This window comes from Pseudophryne corroboree, chromosome 4 (genome assembly GCF_028390025.1).
Source record: "Pseudophryne corroboree isolate aPseCor3 chromosome 4, aPseCor3.hap2, whole genome shotgun sequence".
Lineage (NCBI taxonomy): Eukaryota > Metazoa > Chordata > Amphibia > Anura > Myobatrachidae > Pseudophryne > Pseudophryne corroboree.
This window is the reverse complement of record NC_086447.1, coordinates 289,948,651-289,963,619: the sequence shown is the minus strand read 5'-3', so window position 1 is coordinate 289,963,619 and position 14,969 is coordinate 289,948,651. Positions and strand designations below refer to the sequence as shown.

General features: G+C 44.8%; 1 protein-coding gene across 4 annotated transcripts in view; it reads left to right on the top strand.

The window, feature by feature from the left end:
* The window catches only part of ZBBX (zinc finger B-box domain containing), a 437,896-nt gene that overhangs the window by 133,680 nt on the left and 289,247 nt on the right, over positions 1–14,969 (top strand). For 3 of the 4 annotated variants that reach the window (XM_063916186.1, XM_063916187.1, XM_063916189.1), the window contains exons 2-5: positions 5,970–6,076; positions 7,713–7,826; positions 9,997–10,075; positions 13,263–13,311. In XM_063916186.1, coding sequence (XP_063772256.1) covers positions 6,012–6,076; positions 7,713–7,826; positions 9,997–10,075; positions 13,263–13,311 — 307 coding nt within the window. In that variant the 5' untranslated portion in view covers positions 5,970–6,011. Of the gene's footprint in view, positions 1–109; positions 478–5,969; positions 6,077–7,712; positions 7,827–9,996; positions 10,076–13,262; positions 13,312–14,969 lie in introns of all 4 variants that reach the window. The other variant, XM_063916188.1, reaches the window with a different exon arrangement.

Below are 14,969 nucleotides of genomic sequence, written 5' to 3'. Positions count from 1 at the left end.
CCTATAATACACTTCTATACTATTGTATTATGTTAGTTTAGCATTTTTTGAGGTACAGGCTGATTTCCCCATTTTCACCCTGCTTTTTCACTTCTTTTTTTTGTCCCAGTCCCGTTTTCTCACATTTGGAATAGGACAGGGTAAAAAACTGGAGCGTGCATACCTGCAAAAAGCTGTTTTCACAGCAATTTTCAAGAAAAATTGATGCAATTTTGTGACTAATTGGACACCGCCTATGGTTTGATGAGTTCAGTGTGGAAGAACTTGACTGGCATGCACAAAACCCTGACCTCAACCCCATTGAGTACCTATGGGATGAACTAGAACGTAGATTGTGAGCAAGGCCTACTCGTCCAACAACAGTGCATTACCTCATAAATGCTCTACAGAATGAATGGGCACAAATTCCCACAGAAACACTCCAAAATCTTATGGAAAGCCTTCCAAAAAAAAGTGGAAGCTGCTATAGCTGCAAAAGTGGGGCCAACTCCATATTAAAGTATATGTATTTGAATACAATGTCATTACAGTCCGTGCTGGTGTAATGGTCAGGTGTCTAAATACTTTTGTCCATAATGGGCCTAATTCAAGGTTAATTGCAAAAGCAAAATCTTCCTCTAATGGGCAAAACCATGTGCACTGCAGGTGGAGCAGATATAACATGTGCCCACCAGATCGGGTAGATAGAGTAATACCGCTTTCAGAGCGCTAATGCCGGGTCACACCCTGGAATTGGAAACTGGTCCTTCCCGACATTGGACCCTAAGAACTGGCTTCCCAACCCGGCATATTGCTGGGTCGGGTTGCCATCGGGGGCGGAGACCACGGCGTCATCAGGGGTGGGGGCGGAGACGGCACTAGTAGATGAGATCTTCTCTGCGCCGTCTCTCTCTATGCTGTGATCGGGTACCAGGTCGCATTGACCTGGGAAACCGATTCACACTGCACCTGACCCGGTAATAGCTCGGGAATAACCGTTCTTTATTCCCGGGTTCAATTACTGGATCAGGCGACCCGGGAATTCGGGACTGACCCTTTCACACCGCACATCGACCTGCATTGACCCGGCAATACACCGGTTATTTGTACGGTGTCAAAGGGGTGTTACATTAGGATGGGTTTTATTGTTTCTGTGCAGGGTAAATACTGGCTGCTTTATTTTTACACTGCAAATTAGATTTCAGTTTGAACACACCACACCCAAATCTAACTCTCTCTGCACATGTTATATCTGCCCCACCTGCAGTGCACAAGGGGGGTGATTCCGAGTTGTTCGCTCGCTAGCTGCTTTTAGCAGCATTGCACACGCTAGGCTGCCGCTCTCTGGGAGTGTATCTTAGCTTAGTAGAATTGCGAATAGAAAATTCTTAGCAGTTTCTGAGTAGCTCGAGACTTACAAATAGCGATCAGTTCAGTCAGTTTCGTTCCTGGTTTGAAGTCACACACACGCCCAGTGTTCGGCCAGCCACTCCCCCGTTTCTCCAGACACTCCTGCATTTTTTCCTGGCACGCCTGCGTTTTTCCGCACACTCCCAGAAAATGGCCAGTTTCCACCCAGAAACACCCCCTTCCTGACAATCACACTACGATCAGTTCAACGATGAAAAATGTTTGTTCAGGCATGAGTAAATCTACTAAGTTTTGTGCTAAAATACTAACCGCATGCGCACTGCGAACCATGCGCATGCGCATTTTTGCCTTAATTGCTCCGTTGCGAAAATCGGCAACGAGCGAACAACTCGGAATGACCCCCCTGGTTTTGCCTATTAGAAAATGATTTTGCTTTTGCAGTCAACCTTGAATTAGGCCCATAGTGTAGATTATATTATGGAAAGTTTATTCACTTTTGGGTAACAGTTGCAAAGTTACTATTTAGGGTTTGTTGCCTTATGTCCTGTACATATTATTTTATTGTGACCAATGACTGCTTGATGTGAATTGCAAGAGTTCACATAAAGTGGAAATATGGAAAGTAACCCTTTTTCTCTTACGTCCTAAAGGATGCTGGGGTTCATTTTAGTACCATGGGGTATAGACGGTTCCGCAGGAGCCTTCAGCACTTTAAGACTTTTCAACAGTGTGAACTGGCTCCTCCCTCTCTGCACCTCCTCCAGAACTCAGTTTAGAAAATGTGCCCGGGAGACTGGATGCGCACATCAGTGAAGCTCTACTGAGTTTTGCTGAAAAAGACTTTGTTAGGTTTTTTATTTTACAGGGAAGCTGCTGGCAACAGTTTCCCTGCTTTGTGGGACTTAGGGGGGAAGTAGGAACCAGCTTCTCAGTTAGTTTAATGGCTCTGCTTCCTCTGACAGGACACCATTAACTCCTGAAGGGTACTGAACACAGCCCTTGCCTTGCTCACTCCCACAGCACTGCCGCCACCCACTAACAGAGCCAGAAGTCAGAAGGCTGGTGAGTATTAACCGGAGACCTGCAGAGAGGGGCCCTCCGGTCATTATGGCGGCATAAAGGTACCAGCGCAGCAACATGTCTCTCAGCACAGGGTGCAGGGCGCGCGCCGGGGGGGGGGGGGGGGGGCGCTCTGAGGGACATGATAAATCCTTACTCTCACTGGGAAAATTTACATACATGTGAGCCGCTGATGTACACTACCCCCGCCAGTATATACTGTGGCTGAACCGCGCCATTACAGGGGGCGGGGCTTCACCTCAGAATTGCTTGTAACACTCATTTGGCGCCATTTTCTCCTCACAGAGACGCCGGAGCGCTGATCCTACAGGCTGCTTCTCCTCACACATCGCTGATACAAGTACCAGGGTGTTATAGAAGGAGAGGGGAGCACATAAATTATTGAAGTCTGTGGGCTTCACATTGGATATAAAGCACTGTTTTGGTATATATATATATATATGTATATTCATTGTATGTAATACATATAGGGCGCATGGTGTGGACTGACAATTCCCTCTGGGTCCCTCTGACAAACATTAGTGTAGGTCTGTCCCATTAGCTCGTGTGTGTGTGAGTGGTGTGACTGTACACGCGTGTATCATGTCTAGAGAAAGTAGTTCCCCAGAGGAACCCATTTTGGAGGCACAAGAGTGTTCTGAGCCTGTGTGGGTGAGAAAGCTGCAGAGTAATATGGCTAAACTAGCAAGGAAATTCTCAGAGTCTGTAGAACAGACAAAGCATTGGAGACAGTCTGTGGAAGATGCTTTATTTGCTGATTCACCTACAGCGTCCACTCGGAACCCCTCCAGTTCCCAGAAAAGGTCCCTGGCCCAAATTATGCAAAGGGTCACTGACACAGATTCCGACACTGACGTCGACACTGGGGATTTGAGGGGGGTAGATCCCAAACTGGCTAAGAGCATTCAATGTATGATAGTCGCTATAAAAGAGGTGTTGGAATTTCCTGACACAACACCTCCACCTGAGGAAAAAGATTATTTTAAATTAAATAAAAAACAGGTGGTGACTTTTCCTCCGTTTAATGACTTAAATGCCTTTTTTGAGGAATCCTGGGCTAACCCAGAAAATAAATTTGCTATCCCTAAAAGGTTGCGGGTAGCGTACCCTTTCCCCGAAGAGGATAGGTGTAAGTGGGAGTCACCCTCAATGATAGACACCTCAGTCTCTAGGTTGTCAAAGAAAATCATTTTACCTGCCCCGGGGTCAGCTTCATTAAAAGAACCTGCTGACCACAAATTAGAGACGACTTTAAAGTCCATCTATGTGGCTACGGGTACATTACTCAGGCCCACAATTGCTTCTGCGTGGGTAGGTAACGCAGTTGAAAAGTGGGCAGATAACTTGATTGTTAATATTGACACGGTCGATAAAGATGACATGCTGCAAATTCTAGGTCATATCAAAGACTCTGCAGGTTACTTGGTTGAGGCTATGAAGGACGTAGGCTTACTGGGCTCATGGACCTCTGCTATGGCGATTTCAGCCCGCAGGGCGCTCTGGATCCGTCAATGGAATGCTGACGCAGAATCCAAAAGAAATATTGAGGCGCTCCCTTACAAATGGTGAGGCCCTCTTTGGAGAGAAACTAGATGCCATGATATCAACTACTACATCTGGTAAGTCAGCATTTCTGCAGTCGGCAGCTGCACTGGCTAAAAAAGTATATAATTTTCATACTATGCAGTCCTTTCGGCCCAACAAGTACAGAAAGGCTAAAACTACCCCTTTTTTCACAGGAAAGGGGAGAGCAAAAGGTAGAAAACCTACAACACCCTCAGTCTCCCAGGAGCAGAAGTCAGCAACTACTTCTGCAAAAGCCACAGCATGACGCTGGGGCTCCTCTGTGGAGTGCGATCGGGTGGGGGCACGTCTACTATTTTTCAGCCAGGTCTGGCTTCGCTCAGACCTGGATCCTTGGATTTTACAGATAATATCCCAAGGTTACAAGCTGGAATTTCAAGACTTTCCCCCATGCCGATTTTTCAAATCAGCCTTGCCAGTTTCCACTCAAGACAGCACAAATATTCTGAACACAATACACAAATTGTGTCAAGACAAAGTAATTGCCTTGGTTCCTGCCGAACAAAGGAACCAAGGCTTTTATTCAAGCCTGTTTGTGGTACCGAAGCCAGATGGCTCGGTCAGACCGATTTTAAACCTAAAATCTCTGAATCTCTATATTCAAATTCAAGATGGAATCCTTGAGAGCAGCGAGGCTACGATAAGGAAAACAGAATCTTTGTTTGTCCTCTATGACCCCAACAAGATTGGGGGTCCTGCTTCTAAGCAGACTATTACGCGCTGGATCAGGGGTACCATTTAGCACGCTCATTCTACAGCAGGATTGCCGTTACCGACTTTGGTAAAAGCCCACTCTACAAGGAAAGTGGGTTCGTCCTGGGCGGCTGCCCGGGGTGTCTCGGCTTTACAAATCTGCCGAGCTGCTACTTGGTCAGGTGCAAACATGTTTGCTAAGTTTTATAAATTTGACACCTTGGCTGCTGACGAACTAAGGTTTGGTCAGTCAGTTCTGCAGGAACATTAGCACTTTCCCGCCCGTATTGGGAACTTTGGTACATCCCCATGGTACTAAAATGGACCCCAGCATCCTCTAGGACGTAAGAGAAAATAGGATTTTAATTACCTGCTGGTAAATCCTTTTCTCGTAGTCCGTAGAGGATGCTGGGCGCCCGCCCAGTGCTCATTTTTCCTGCTGATTACGTTTATCTTTTTGCACATTTTTTCATGTGTTCAGTTGTTAACAGCTGTTGCTGTTGCATTATGCATGCTGGTTGGCATGACTTATGTTAAAGGCTATGTTAGCCGACATGTTGTTTATGGATGGTGTGAGCTGGTGTGAATCTCGCCACAAGTTTAATAGTAATTCCTCTCTCGAGAATATCCGTCTCCTCGGGCACAGTCCCTATACTGAGGTCTGGAGGAGGGGCATAGAGGGAGGAGCCAGTTCACACTTTTGAAAAGTTTTAAAGTGCCGAAGGCTCCTGCGGAACTGTCTATACCCCATGGATGGTACTAAAATGGACCCCAGCATCCTCTACGGACTACGAGAAAAGGATTTATCGGCAGGTAATTAAATTCCTATTTTAAATTACTGTCCAGGAGAACCCAATTGTGATTGTTTTCTGGGGCCCTTTATTGTCATACAATGGCCCTGATTTTTTTACTTTTTATTATATTCATCCCCAGGCAAAGTAACAACAACACACATTGCAGATCCTGTGCTTATAATAATAGCACAGTTATCATCATTCACTATATCAGGGTGCTGCACCGTAGGAATGATGGCAGAGGAAGACATTGTTTCCTTGTCTTAAATTATTATTATTATTACCAGTTATTTATATAGCGCATACATATTCCGCAGCGCTTACATGTTCTACCTAGGCAGTTATTTTTTGTCATCTCTAACCAGAAATCATTTATGTAGAAATATATTTAAATTGTAAATAAATTTTTTTTTTTTTAATTCGGAACCCACCAAGTTACTATCATTATTCTTGTTTCCTGTTTCACAGGTTCCTTTTTAAGCTGAGATAGAAGGGCCTTGTGCAGTGACCATGAGCAGCGATTTTGTTATATTCCCTCCTGGAAAGAGTGGGAATTCTGTCAGACTGAAAGCAAAGTGAGTACAATAACTGTATGATATATACTACAGCTAACTGCTCATGTGGATTTTAATGAAATAGGAGGTCTGACTATATTGTTAAATATTACAGTTATGAAATTTTATATATAAAATCCTAAGAACCCGTACTATACTTTATGAAGTGCACAACAGTCGCCTCAGTGTGGTACTAGGGAGCCTCAGTAGTCTGCTCTGTGCACTTTGTAATGCATTTTACCACATTTATTATTATTTATTTATTACCAGTTATTTATGTAGCGCACATATTCCGCAGTGCTTTATATAGAACATTTGGCCCTCAGTCCCTGCCACGGTGGAACTGACATTCTATGTTCCCTACATGTACACTCACACACATACACGCTAGGGTTAAATTAGTTGGGAGCCAATTAACCTACCAGTATATTTCTGGATTGTGGGAGGAAACTGGAGTACCCGGAGGAAACCCATGCAAGCAATGGGAGAATATACAAACTCCACAGAGTTAGGCCATGGTGGCAATCAAACCCATGACCTCAGTGCTGTGAGGCAGTATTGCTGCTCCTGTACTCCCACATTACTTGGAGTGTGTCTAAAATCTGTCTTCTGTGTCAAAATACAACATGAAGGCTCAAAATGGATTTAACTTTGTACAGGATAAAAGACAATCTCTCTGTCAGCTCATATATAGTGGAAATAGGCGAGCCCCCTATCACATGGCAACAATGCCCCTTGAATGCTACCCTTGCCATCTCTTTAACTGATTACAATAATCTGTTTAAAATAACGAAAATCATGCTTCTAACCGATTTCACAAAACAATGTGCATTAATCTCCACCATACTTTGCAACAATTACCCTCACCCCTCCCACCGTAAACTTAATCATCCCAGTGGAATTTGAGGCACATTCATACAGTTAAAGCCATTGTTGCACCACAGAGCTTGGATTTTGCGTTTTGTGAAAATGACCTCCTAATGGGCCCTACACACTGGGCGAGAATACTGAAAGATATGATGAACGAGATACCGTTCATATCTTTCAGTGTGGAGGCACCAGTGATGAACGATGCGCGGCCCTGCGCTCGTTCATCGCTGGTGCCCCGTCGCTTGTGCATGCAAGCCAATATGGACGATCTCGTCCATATTTGCTTGCACTGCTATGGAGCCGGGCGACGGGGGGAGTGAAGAAACTTCACTCCCCCACGTCACTACCCCCCCGACGCCGGGTCGGCCGTATCCGCCGTCGGGCAGCTCGGTGGCGGATCGCAAAGTGTGTAGGGCCCATTAGTGTTTAGACTCTTTAACTATTGTATTTTTTTTGACAAAGAAACAAAATATTTGTAATCATTATTTCCAGATTTTTTGTAAAATAACCTTATATTTGACTTTTGCATTCTAATGTGCTTATGTGTACGTACAGTGGGGGCAGCCACATTGTGGGCTTGGTCAACAAGCATGATAATGCATCCATTTTGTCAGGTCGCTGGCAGCTGGTGGCATATTTGGGGTACATGGTGGTGTTGTAACTAGTTCCTATTGAATCGATAACCCAGAATGTTTGTGTCTACTGTGCGGCTGCAGTAGGTTTACTGTGTTACCATCTATGTGTCTATCATATCGCATCATACTGACTCAATGCAATGTTTGTTTAGGAATATCAAAGAGCTTCGTATGGAAACGATACAACTTGAGAGGCAAAACCAGGAAATGGAGCAGAGGTTGAACCAGTTGCGTCAGAGCATGAGCAGAGAGAAAGAGGAAAGAGAGTATGTAAATGATACCTTATAGCGGTCTTATTTACATAGGTGTAGGTTTCAAATTACCTTTACCATTGTTCCCCAACTAGTGGATAGGCTGTAACTCTAGAAGAAGCATTTTGCCATTCTAGTTTATGTTTTGGTATCTCAAAATAGCTAAGAAATGTAAATATCTATATGGTATTTCAAAAAGATGGACCCAATTTCAAAGCAGTATATTTCATAATGGCAACATGTTAAAATTAAACAAAAAGTTACAAATGGTTTTATGACTACATTAAGACAATAGTTGAATTCATCCCAAACGCCTTTCAGAGTGGATGTCACCACTGCCATGATTTTGTTTTTGAGGTTATTCAGATTAGTTGCTAATGGTGGCACACAAACATGGTCTTTGACATATCCCCACAAAGAAAAAGTTGGAGGGTGTAATGTCTGGGTATCTTGGACCCAAGAGTGTAGCGCCAAGTCTTGTGGTCCTGTGTGACCTATACAACATTGAGGCAGTGTGTCATTTAGAAAATGTCGGAAAGTCATCGGAATCTTTATTAAGTTGTCGAAAGAGACAGTACTGCAGCATTTCGAGATAAGTTTAACTCGTAACTGTGTTTCGAAAAAGAAAGGGCCATAAACCTTTCTTTGAGGAACTGCACAAAACACGTTCACTTTCGGGGGAATCACGCTAATACTCTACAGTTTCGTATGGATTCTCTAATCCCCACTATTGCCACAATGTGACAATTAATTTTACTGCTTAGATGAACGTTGCTTCATCACTAAAAATCAAATGCGGTAAGAAGCTGTCGTCTACCATGTTCTGTAACATTGCTTCACTAAATTGTACACGCTTTACTTTGTCACCTGCACGAAGAGCCTGTACCAGTTGCAACATATGTGGTTCTTGCTGAACTGCAGAACACAAAATGCCTTGTGTTGCGGGGGTCATCATCTTGCGAATGACTGAGGCTAGAAGCAGTTGATGCGCTGGGAGAAGTATCCAGCGGTAATCATTTGAAATTCTGCAGCAGATGTATTAAGCCTGGAGAAGGGATAAAGAAGTGATAAGCGCAAGGTGATAACGCACCAACCAATCATTACGGATTTGAAAAATGACAGTAAGGAGCTGACTGGCTGGTGCGTTATCACCTTGCACTTATCACTGCTTTATCACTTCTTTATCCCTTTTCCAGGCTTAGTACATCTGCCCCACTTTATGCCCCGCCGTTTCAAGTGGTAAGAATCTAATTCATAGGTGTTCGTGATTGCAGAGATATATCGATTTCAAATCAAGTACCAGCCAATCAGCTTCTAACTGCCATGTTAGAGGCTATGTTTGAAAAATGACAGGAGCTGGTTGCTTGGTACGTTGGGGTCTTATGTACTAGCCATGGCTGATTGGCTGGTACTTTATCTCCGTCCACTATATCTCTTTCCAAGGCTTAGTACATAGACCCCATAATCTTTCTCCACTTTATCTCTCTCCGAGTCTTAGTACTGTACATATGCCCCTGAATGCGCTTATCAGTTTCAGTACATGCCATTCTTGATTATTATATAGATGTACAATTCAGAAGAAAAAAAAACAGATGAAAAAGTAGGTTGTGCAGCCAATTATGGCAGTTGCATTAGAGAGGTTTTTACTCTATATAACCTATATAAACGACATATTGAGCAGTGGCGGCTTCTACTTACTTTTATTAGGGGAGCTGCCGCTACCTCCGTGCACGGAGAGGAGAGGTGACAGCTAGTCCCGACACCTGCACAATGGATCTGGCAGATGCCGGGACTGGTGCATGTTCAGACGGTGCGACTGCGCATGCTCCACGAACCCCAGGCTTCTATGGACTGCTTCGACCGCAGCCCATAGAAGTTGGATTGGGCTGTGCAATAGGTAGGGAGTGGCAGTGGGACTGCCTGTAGTGTCTGACAGGTATGACTTCCAATATGATGTCACTGCCAGTCACAGTGAAGCCAGTGCAGTCACAGACTTTTACTGGGGGGGGGGGGGGGGGGCTGCAGTCCTGCAGCCCGTAGGTAAAATCCGCCACTAATATTGACTAAACAAAGATAAATTACATAAGTATTTCTCCAGCTATATCTGTGCTGTGATTTCTTTACTAATGCAGCATGCTGTGTCAGAGAACTAGTTAATAGATATTATACACATCTTGTTTTGCAGACGATCAAATGCATATCACTGGAAATCTGGGCAGGTTGGAAATCAAGGTCAAAATCACGATAAAGAGAATGCTGGAAAGGTATAGACATCTAATCCTCAGTCTGATAATAATGAATATAGCAAATTTTGTATTTAGCTAAAAGACTCACAAATTACATTTAAATGAGCTATCTGTTGCTCAAATAAATTACCTCCCAAGTTTACATTTAGCTAAATTGTACATAAATAGGGAAGGAATTTGCAGATAATAAAGGTGTTATGCAGTTTATAAGCTTTGGAATTAGCTTGTCCCTTCTTACTGGAATAAAAACAAAAAGTAGTGTTAGGGAAAAATAGGGTGAGCATACTGTGTGACAAGGGACTGCGTATAGGGAAAGGGGAGAAGAATAAGTGCTGTGCGTGCAAATAAAGCCAGGAGATGGTTGTAGAGAAATTGTCAGCTTTGTTCTCTTTATATTTCCTATAGTACAGGTTGAGTATCCCATATCCAAATATTCCAAAATACGGAATATTCCGAAATACAGACTTTTTTTGAGTGAGACTGAGATAGTGAAAGCTTTGTTTTTTGATGGCTCAATGTACACAAACTTTGTTTAATACTCAAAGTTATTAAAAATATTGTATTAAATTACCTTCAGGCTGTGTGCATAAGGTATATATGAAACAAATGAATTGTGTGAATGTACACACACTTTGTTTAATGCACAAAGTTATAAAAAATATTGGCTAAAATTACCTTCAGGCTGGGTGTATATGTAACATAAATGCTTTATGTGCTTAGACTTAGGTCCCATCACCATAATATCTCATTATGGTATGCAATTATTCCAAAATACGGAAAAATCCGATATCCAAAATTCCTCTGGTCCCAAGCATTTTGGATAAGGGATACTCAACCTGTATTGCCATTTTACAGTTTAAGTTGCGAATTTGAAACATCTTATGCTAGGTACACTCTATGCGATATGTACATATCACATAATGCATTTGGGTACTCTCATCTGACAGCACAGCCAGCCGGTATACTCTAATCTGACAGCACGGCCAGTCAGGTAATCTCACTGACAGCACAGCAAGCCTGTATACTCTCATCTGACAGCACAGCTAGTTGGGTACTCTCATCTGACAGTACAGCCGGTCAGGTACTCTCACTGACAGCACAGCCAGCCAGTATACTCTCATCTGACAGCACAGCCAGTCTGGTACTCTCATCTGACAGCACAGCCAGTCAGGTACTCTCATCTGACAGGACAGCCAGTCAGGCACTCGCATCTGACAGCACAGCCAGCCGGGATACTCTCACTGACAGCACAGCCAGCCGGTATACTCTCATCTGACAGCACAGCCAGTCGGGTACTCTCATCTGACAGTACAGCCAGCTGGGGTACTCTCACTGACACCACAGCCAGCCAGGTACTTTCATCTGACAGCACAGCCAGTCGGGTACTCTCCTCTGACAGCACAGCCAGCCAGGTACTCTCCTCTGACAGCACAGCCAGCCAGGTACTCTCCTCTGACAGCACAGCCAGCCAGGTACTCTCATCTGACAGTGCAGCCAGTAGGGTACTCTCATCTGACAGGACAGCCAGCCAGGTACTCTCATCTGACAGCACAGCCAGTCGGGTACTTTCATCTGACAGTACAGCCAGCCGGGGTACTCTCATTTGACAGTACAGCCAGCCGTGGTACTCTCATCTGACAGCACAGCCAGCCGGGGTACTATCATCTGACAGCACAGCCAGCCGGGGTACTCTCATCTAACAGCACAGCTAGTCGTGTACTCTCATCTGGTAGCACAGCCAGTTGGGTACTCTCATCTGTCAGCACAGCCAATCGGGTACTCTCATCTGAGAGCACAGCCAGCCGGGGTACTCTCATCTGACAGCACAGCCAGCCGGGGTACTCTCATCTGACAGCACAGCCAGCCAGGGTACTCTCATCTGACAGCACAGCTAGTCGGGTGCTCTCATCTGACAGCACAGCCAGTCGGTTACTCTCATCTGGCAGCAGGTACTCTCATCTGACAGCACAGCCAGCCGGGTACTCTCATCTGATAGCACAGCCTGTCGGGTACTCTCATCTGAGAGCACAGCCAGCCGGGGTACTCTCATCTGACAGCACAGCCAGCCGGGGTACTCTCATCTGACAGCACAGCCAGCCGGGGTACTCTCATCTGACAGCACAGCCAGCCGGGGTACTCTAATCTGACAGCACAGCTAATCGGGTACTCTTATCTGACAGCACAGCCAATCGGGTACTCTTATCTGACAGCACAGCCAGCCAGGCTACTCTCATCTGACAGCACAGCTAGTCGGGTACTCTCATCTGACAGCACAGCCAGTCGGGTACTCTCATCTGGCAGCAGGTACTCTCATCTGACAGCACAGCCAGCCGGGTACTCTCATCTGACAGCCTAGCTAGTTTGGTACTCTTATCTGGTGTCACAGCCAGCCGGGGTACTCTCATTTGACAGCACAGCCAGTCAGTAATTATCTGATAGGACAGCCAGTTGAGTACTGTCATCTGACAGCACAGCCGAGTACTCTTCATCTGACAACATAGCCATCTGAGTACTCTTCATCTGACAGCATAGCCATCTGAGTACTCTTCATCTGACAGCATAGCCAACAGAGTACTCTCATCTAGCAGCATTGCAGCCAAGAACTCTCATCTAACAGCATAACCAGCAGAGTACTCTCACCTAACAGCATAGCCAACAGAGTACTCTCGTCTGATAGTATACCTAGCTAAGTACTCTATTCTAACAGTAAAGCCATCAGAGTACTCTCACCTAACAGCATAGCCAACAGATTACTTTCGTCTGATAGTATAGGTAGCGGAGTACTCTCATCTAACAGCATAGCCAGCAGAGTACTCTCACCTAATAGAAAAGCCAGCTGAGTACTCTTGTCTGACAGTATAGTCAGCTGAGTATTCACATTGCAGATTAGATGATTTTCCAGCATGTTCCCTGTGCAGATGCAGTGTGTGAAGTCATACAGTAACAGTGATCAAATATGTGACGCTAGCACGAACATAATACATAGCACCTGTAGAAACAGAAGAATCGATTGGAAAACTCAAAAGGTGACCCCTGTCTCCAATGAATCATACTGTAGCTAAATATATGTTTCCAAAACATTAATCATGCTTTCAGCTAACTAAAAAGAAATGCTTGTGAAAACAATGCAGTCCATTGTAGTCACAAACCACAGAAATAGGGGTCCATAAGTTTCTCAAAGGCCACTTTGTCTTGATTATTTTAGATCTCGTCTGGAAAAATAAAGCTGAAGGTCCTGAAAACTCTGGATCCAGGTAAATTGGAATATTTTGATCATGTTGGTTTATTAAAGTATAGTGAAAATGGACATCCAGTCAAATTGTTCTTGCTTGGTAGCCAAACAGAAATTCCTATTAAATGCAACGTGTCACTATGGAGCTGACTTAATGTTGGAGGTAAATCCAGCTGCTTCCTACAAGAGTGCCCCAAGAAGGAGGTTTTTCCTTCTTTCTATCCTCTCACTTTGCAGGAACGATTCCTGTTATATGTATTAATTCCATTACTCCATGGGAGCACCATCAACAATATTTATCTGACGTATTGTATGCAATTCATCATGTATAAAAATATTCCTTATCTGCGGTTGCTGCCGGCTCCAGGTTGCGCAGGAGATTTTGTGATGCTAGCGATATGTTGCGCATGCCCAGTGGAGTCGGCCGGGGGAGAGACACAGCGCATCAGCACTAGACTGATGCGCTGTGGGCTCTGGCGGGGATCGCCAGAGGGTGGAGCTCTCACTCCCCCGCTCTGGCAGACAAGATCTTAATACATACTGTATGATCCCTGCCGCTAAAATACATCTCCCCATGTATCCGCAGCTGTGAAGTATTAAAATATCCTCAAAACTCAGTGCCTCTTTTTATATATCCTTCTCTTTTAATTAGCATTAGATTTTGTGTATGTTGAACACAAAGTGGCTCCACAACCTATTTTGTTTACTGGAGAGCTAAGAGCTAAAGGGCTATCGAATGACAGTCCATTTTTACCCATGCAGTAAATCACCTGTTATCAGCCGATAACACATGAGATCCATGATAACATCGTGGACCCATGTATTACCATCCGATAACGGGTCTCCTGGCGCTGATTATTGGGGATTCTGCTTGTTTCTTTTTTTTTTTTTTGGAAGCCATGAAACGCACTGCATTGCATAATCTGTGCTGGGGGCTTGAGTCTTTGGACCCTCTGGGCCCTGTTTCTCCCCATCCCCCCTGAGCCATAACACCTGAATGAGAGGAAAAGGGAATCTTTGGGTCACCCTTCCCTGAAGCTAGGTGTACCCCTTGAATCCTGAACCCCTAAAGCCAAAAGACCCCTTAGGGGGCAAGGGTCTTTTCGGACTTCCCTCTGCCATAAGACTTTGGATCTCCTCTTTCTTCACAGGGTTGGCTAAAGTCTCCCCCTAGGGAATGGATTCTTCAGCTCTCACCAGGAGGAGAGAGCCTCAGGAGACTTGGGGAGAAGGTGGTCCATAGGTGTCTACTCAAAAACATGACACACTCACAAAAATAAAAATAAAGAGGTGTGGTGAAGGTGCACAAAGGTGCAATAAATAAATAGGTCCAAGCCTTTTCGGACTGGGATATAAAAAGTTATCCTTTCCCTGGACAGAAGACTAGATGTAGCCACGCTCATCATGGCTACATCTTGCCGCGTTCGCTCCTTGTTAGGCGCGACTGTGTGCACGTCAGGGGCACGCATGCATCTTAGACGTGCCCAATTTGCATGAATGGGAGCGGCAAATGCTGCAGCACAGCTATGCGCGGGTGTGCCTAGCTGTGCCGGAAGTGCATGTTTCTCTGACGTCCTAGTGGATGCTGGGAACTCCGAAAGGATCATGGGGAATAGCGGCTCCGCAGGAGACTGGGCACAACTAAAGAAAGCTTTTAGGTCACCTGGTGTGCACTGGCTC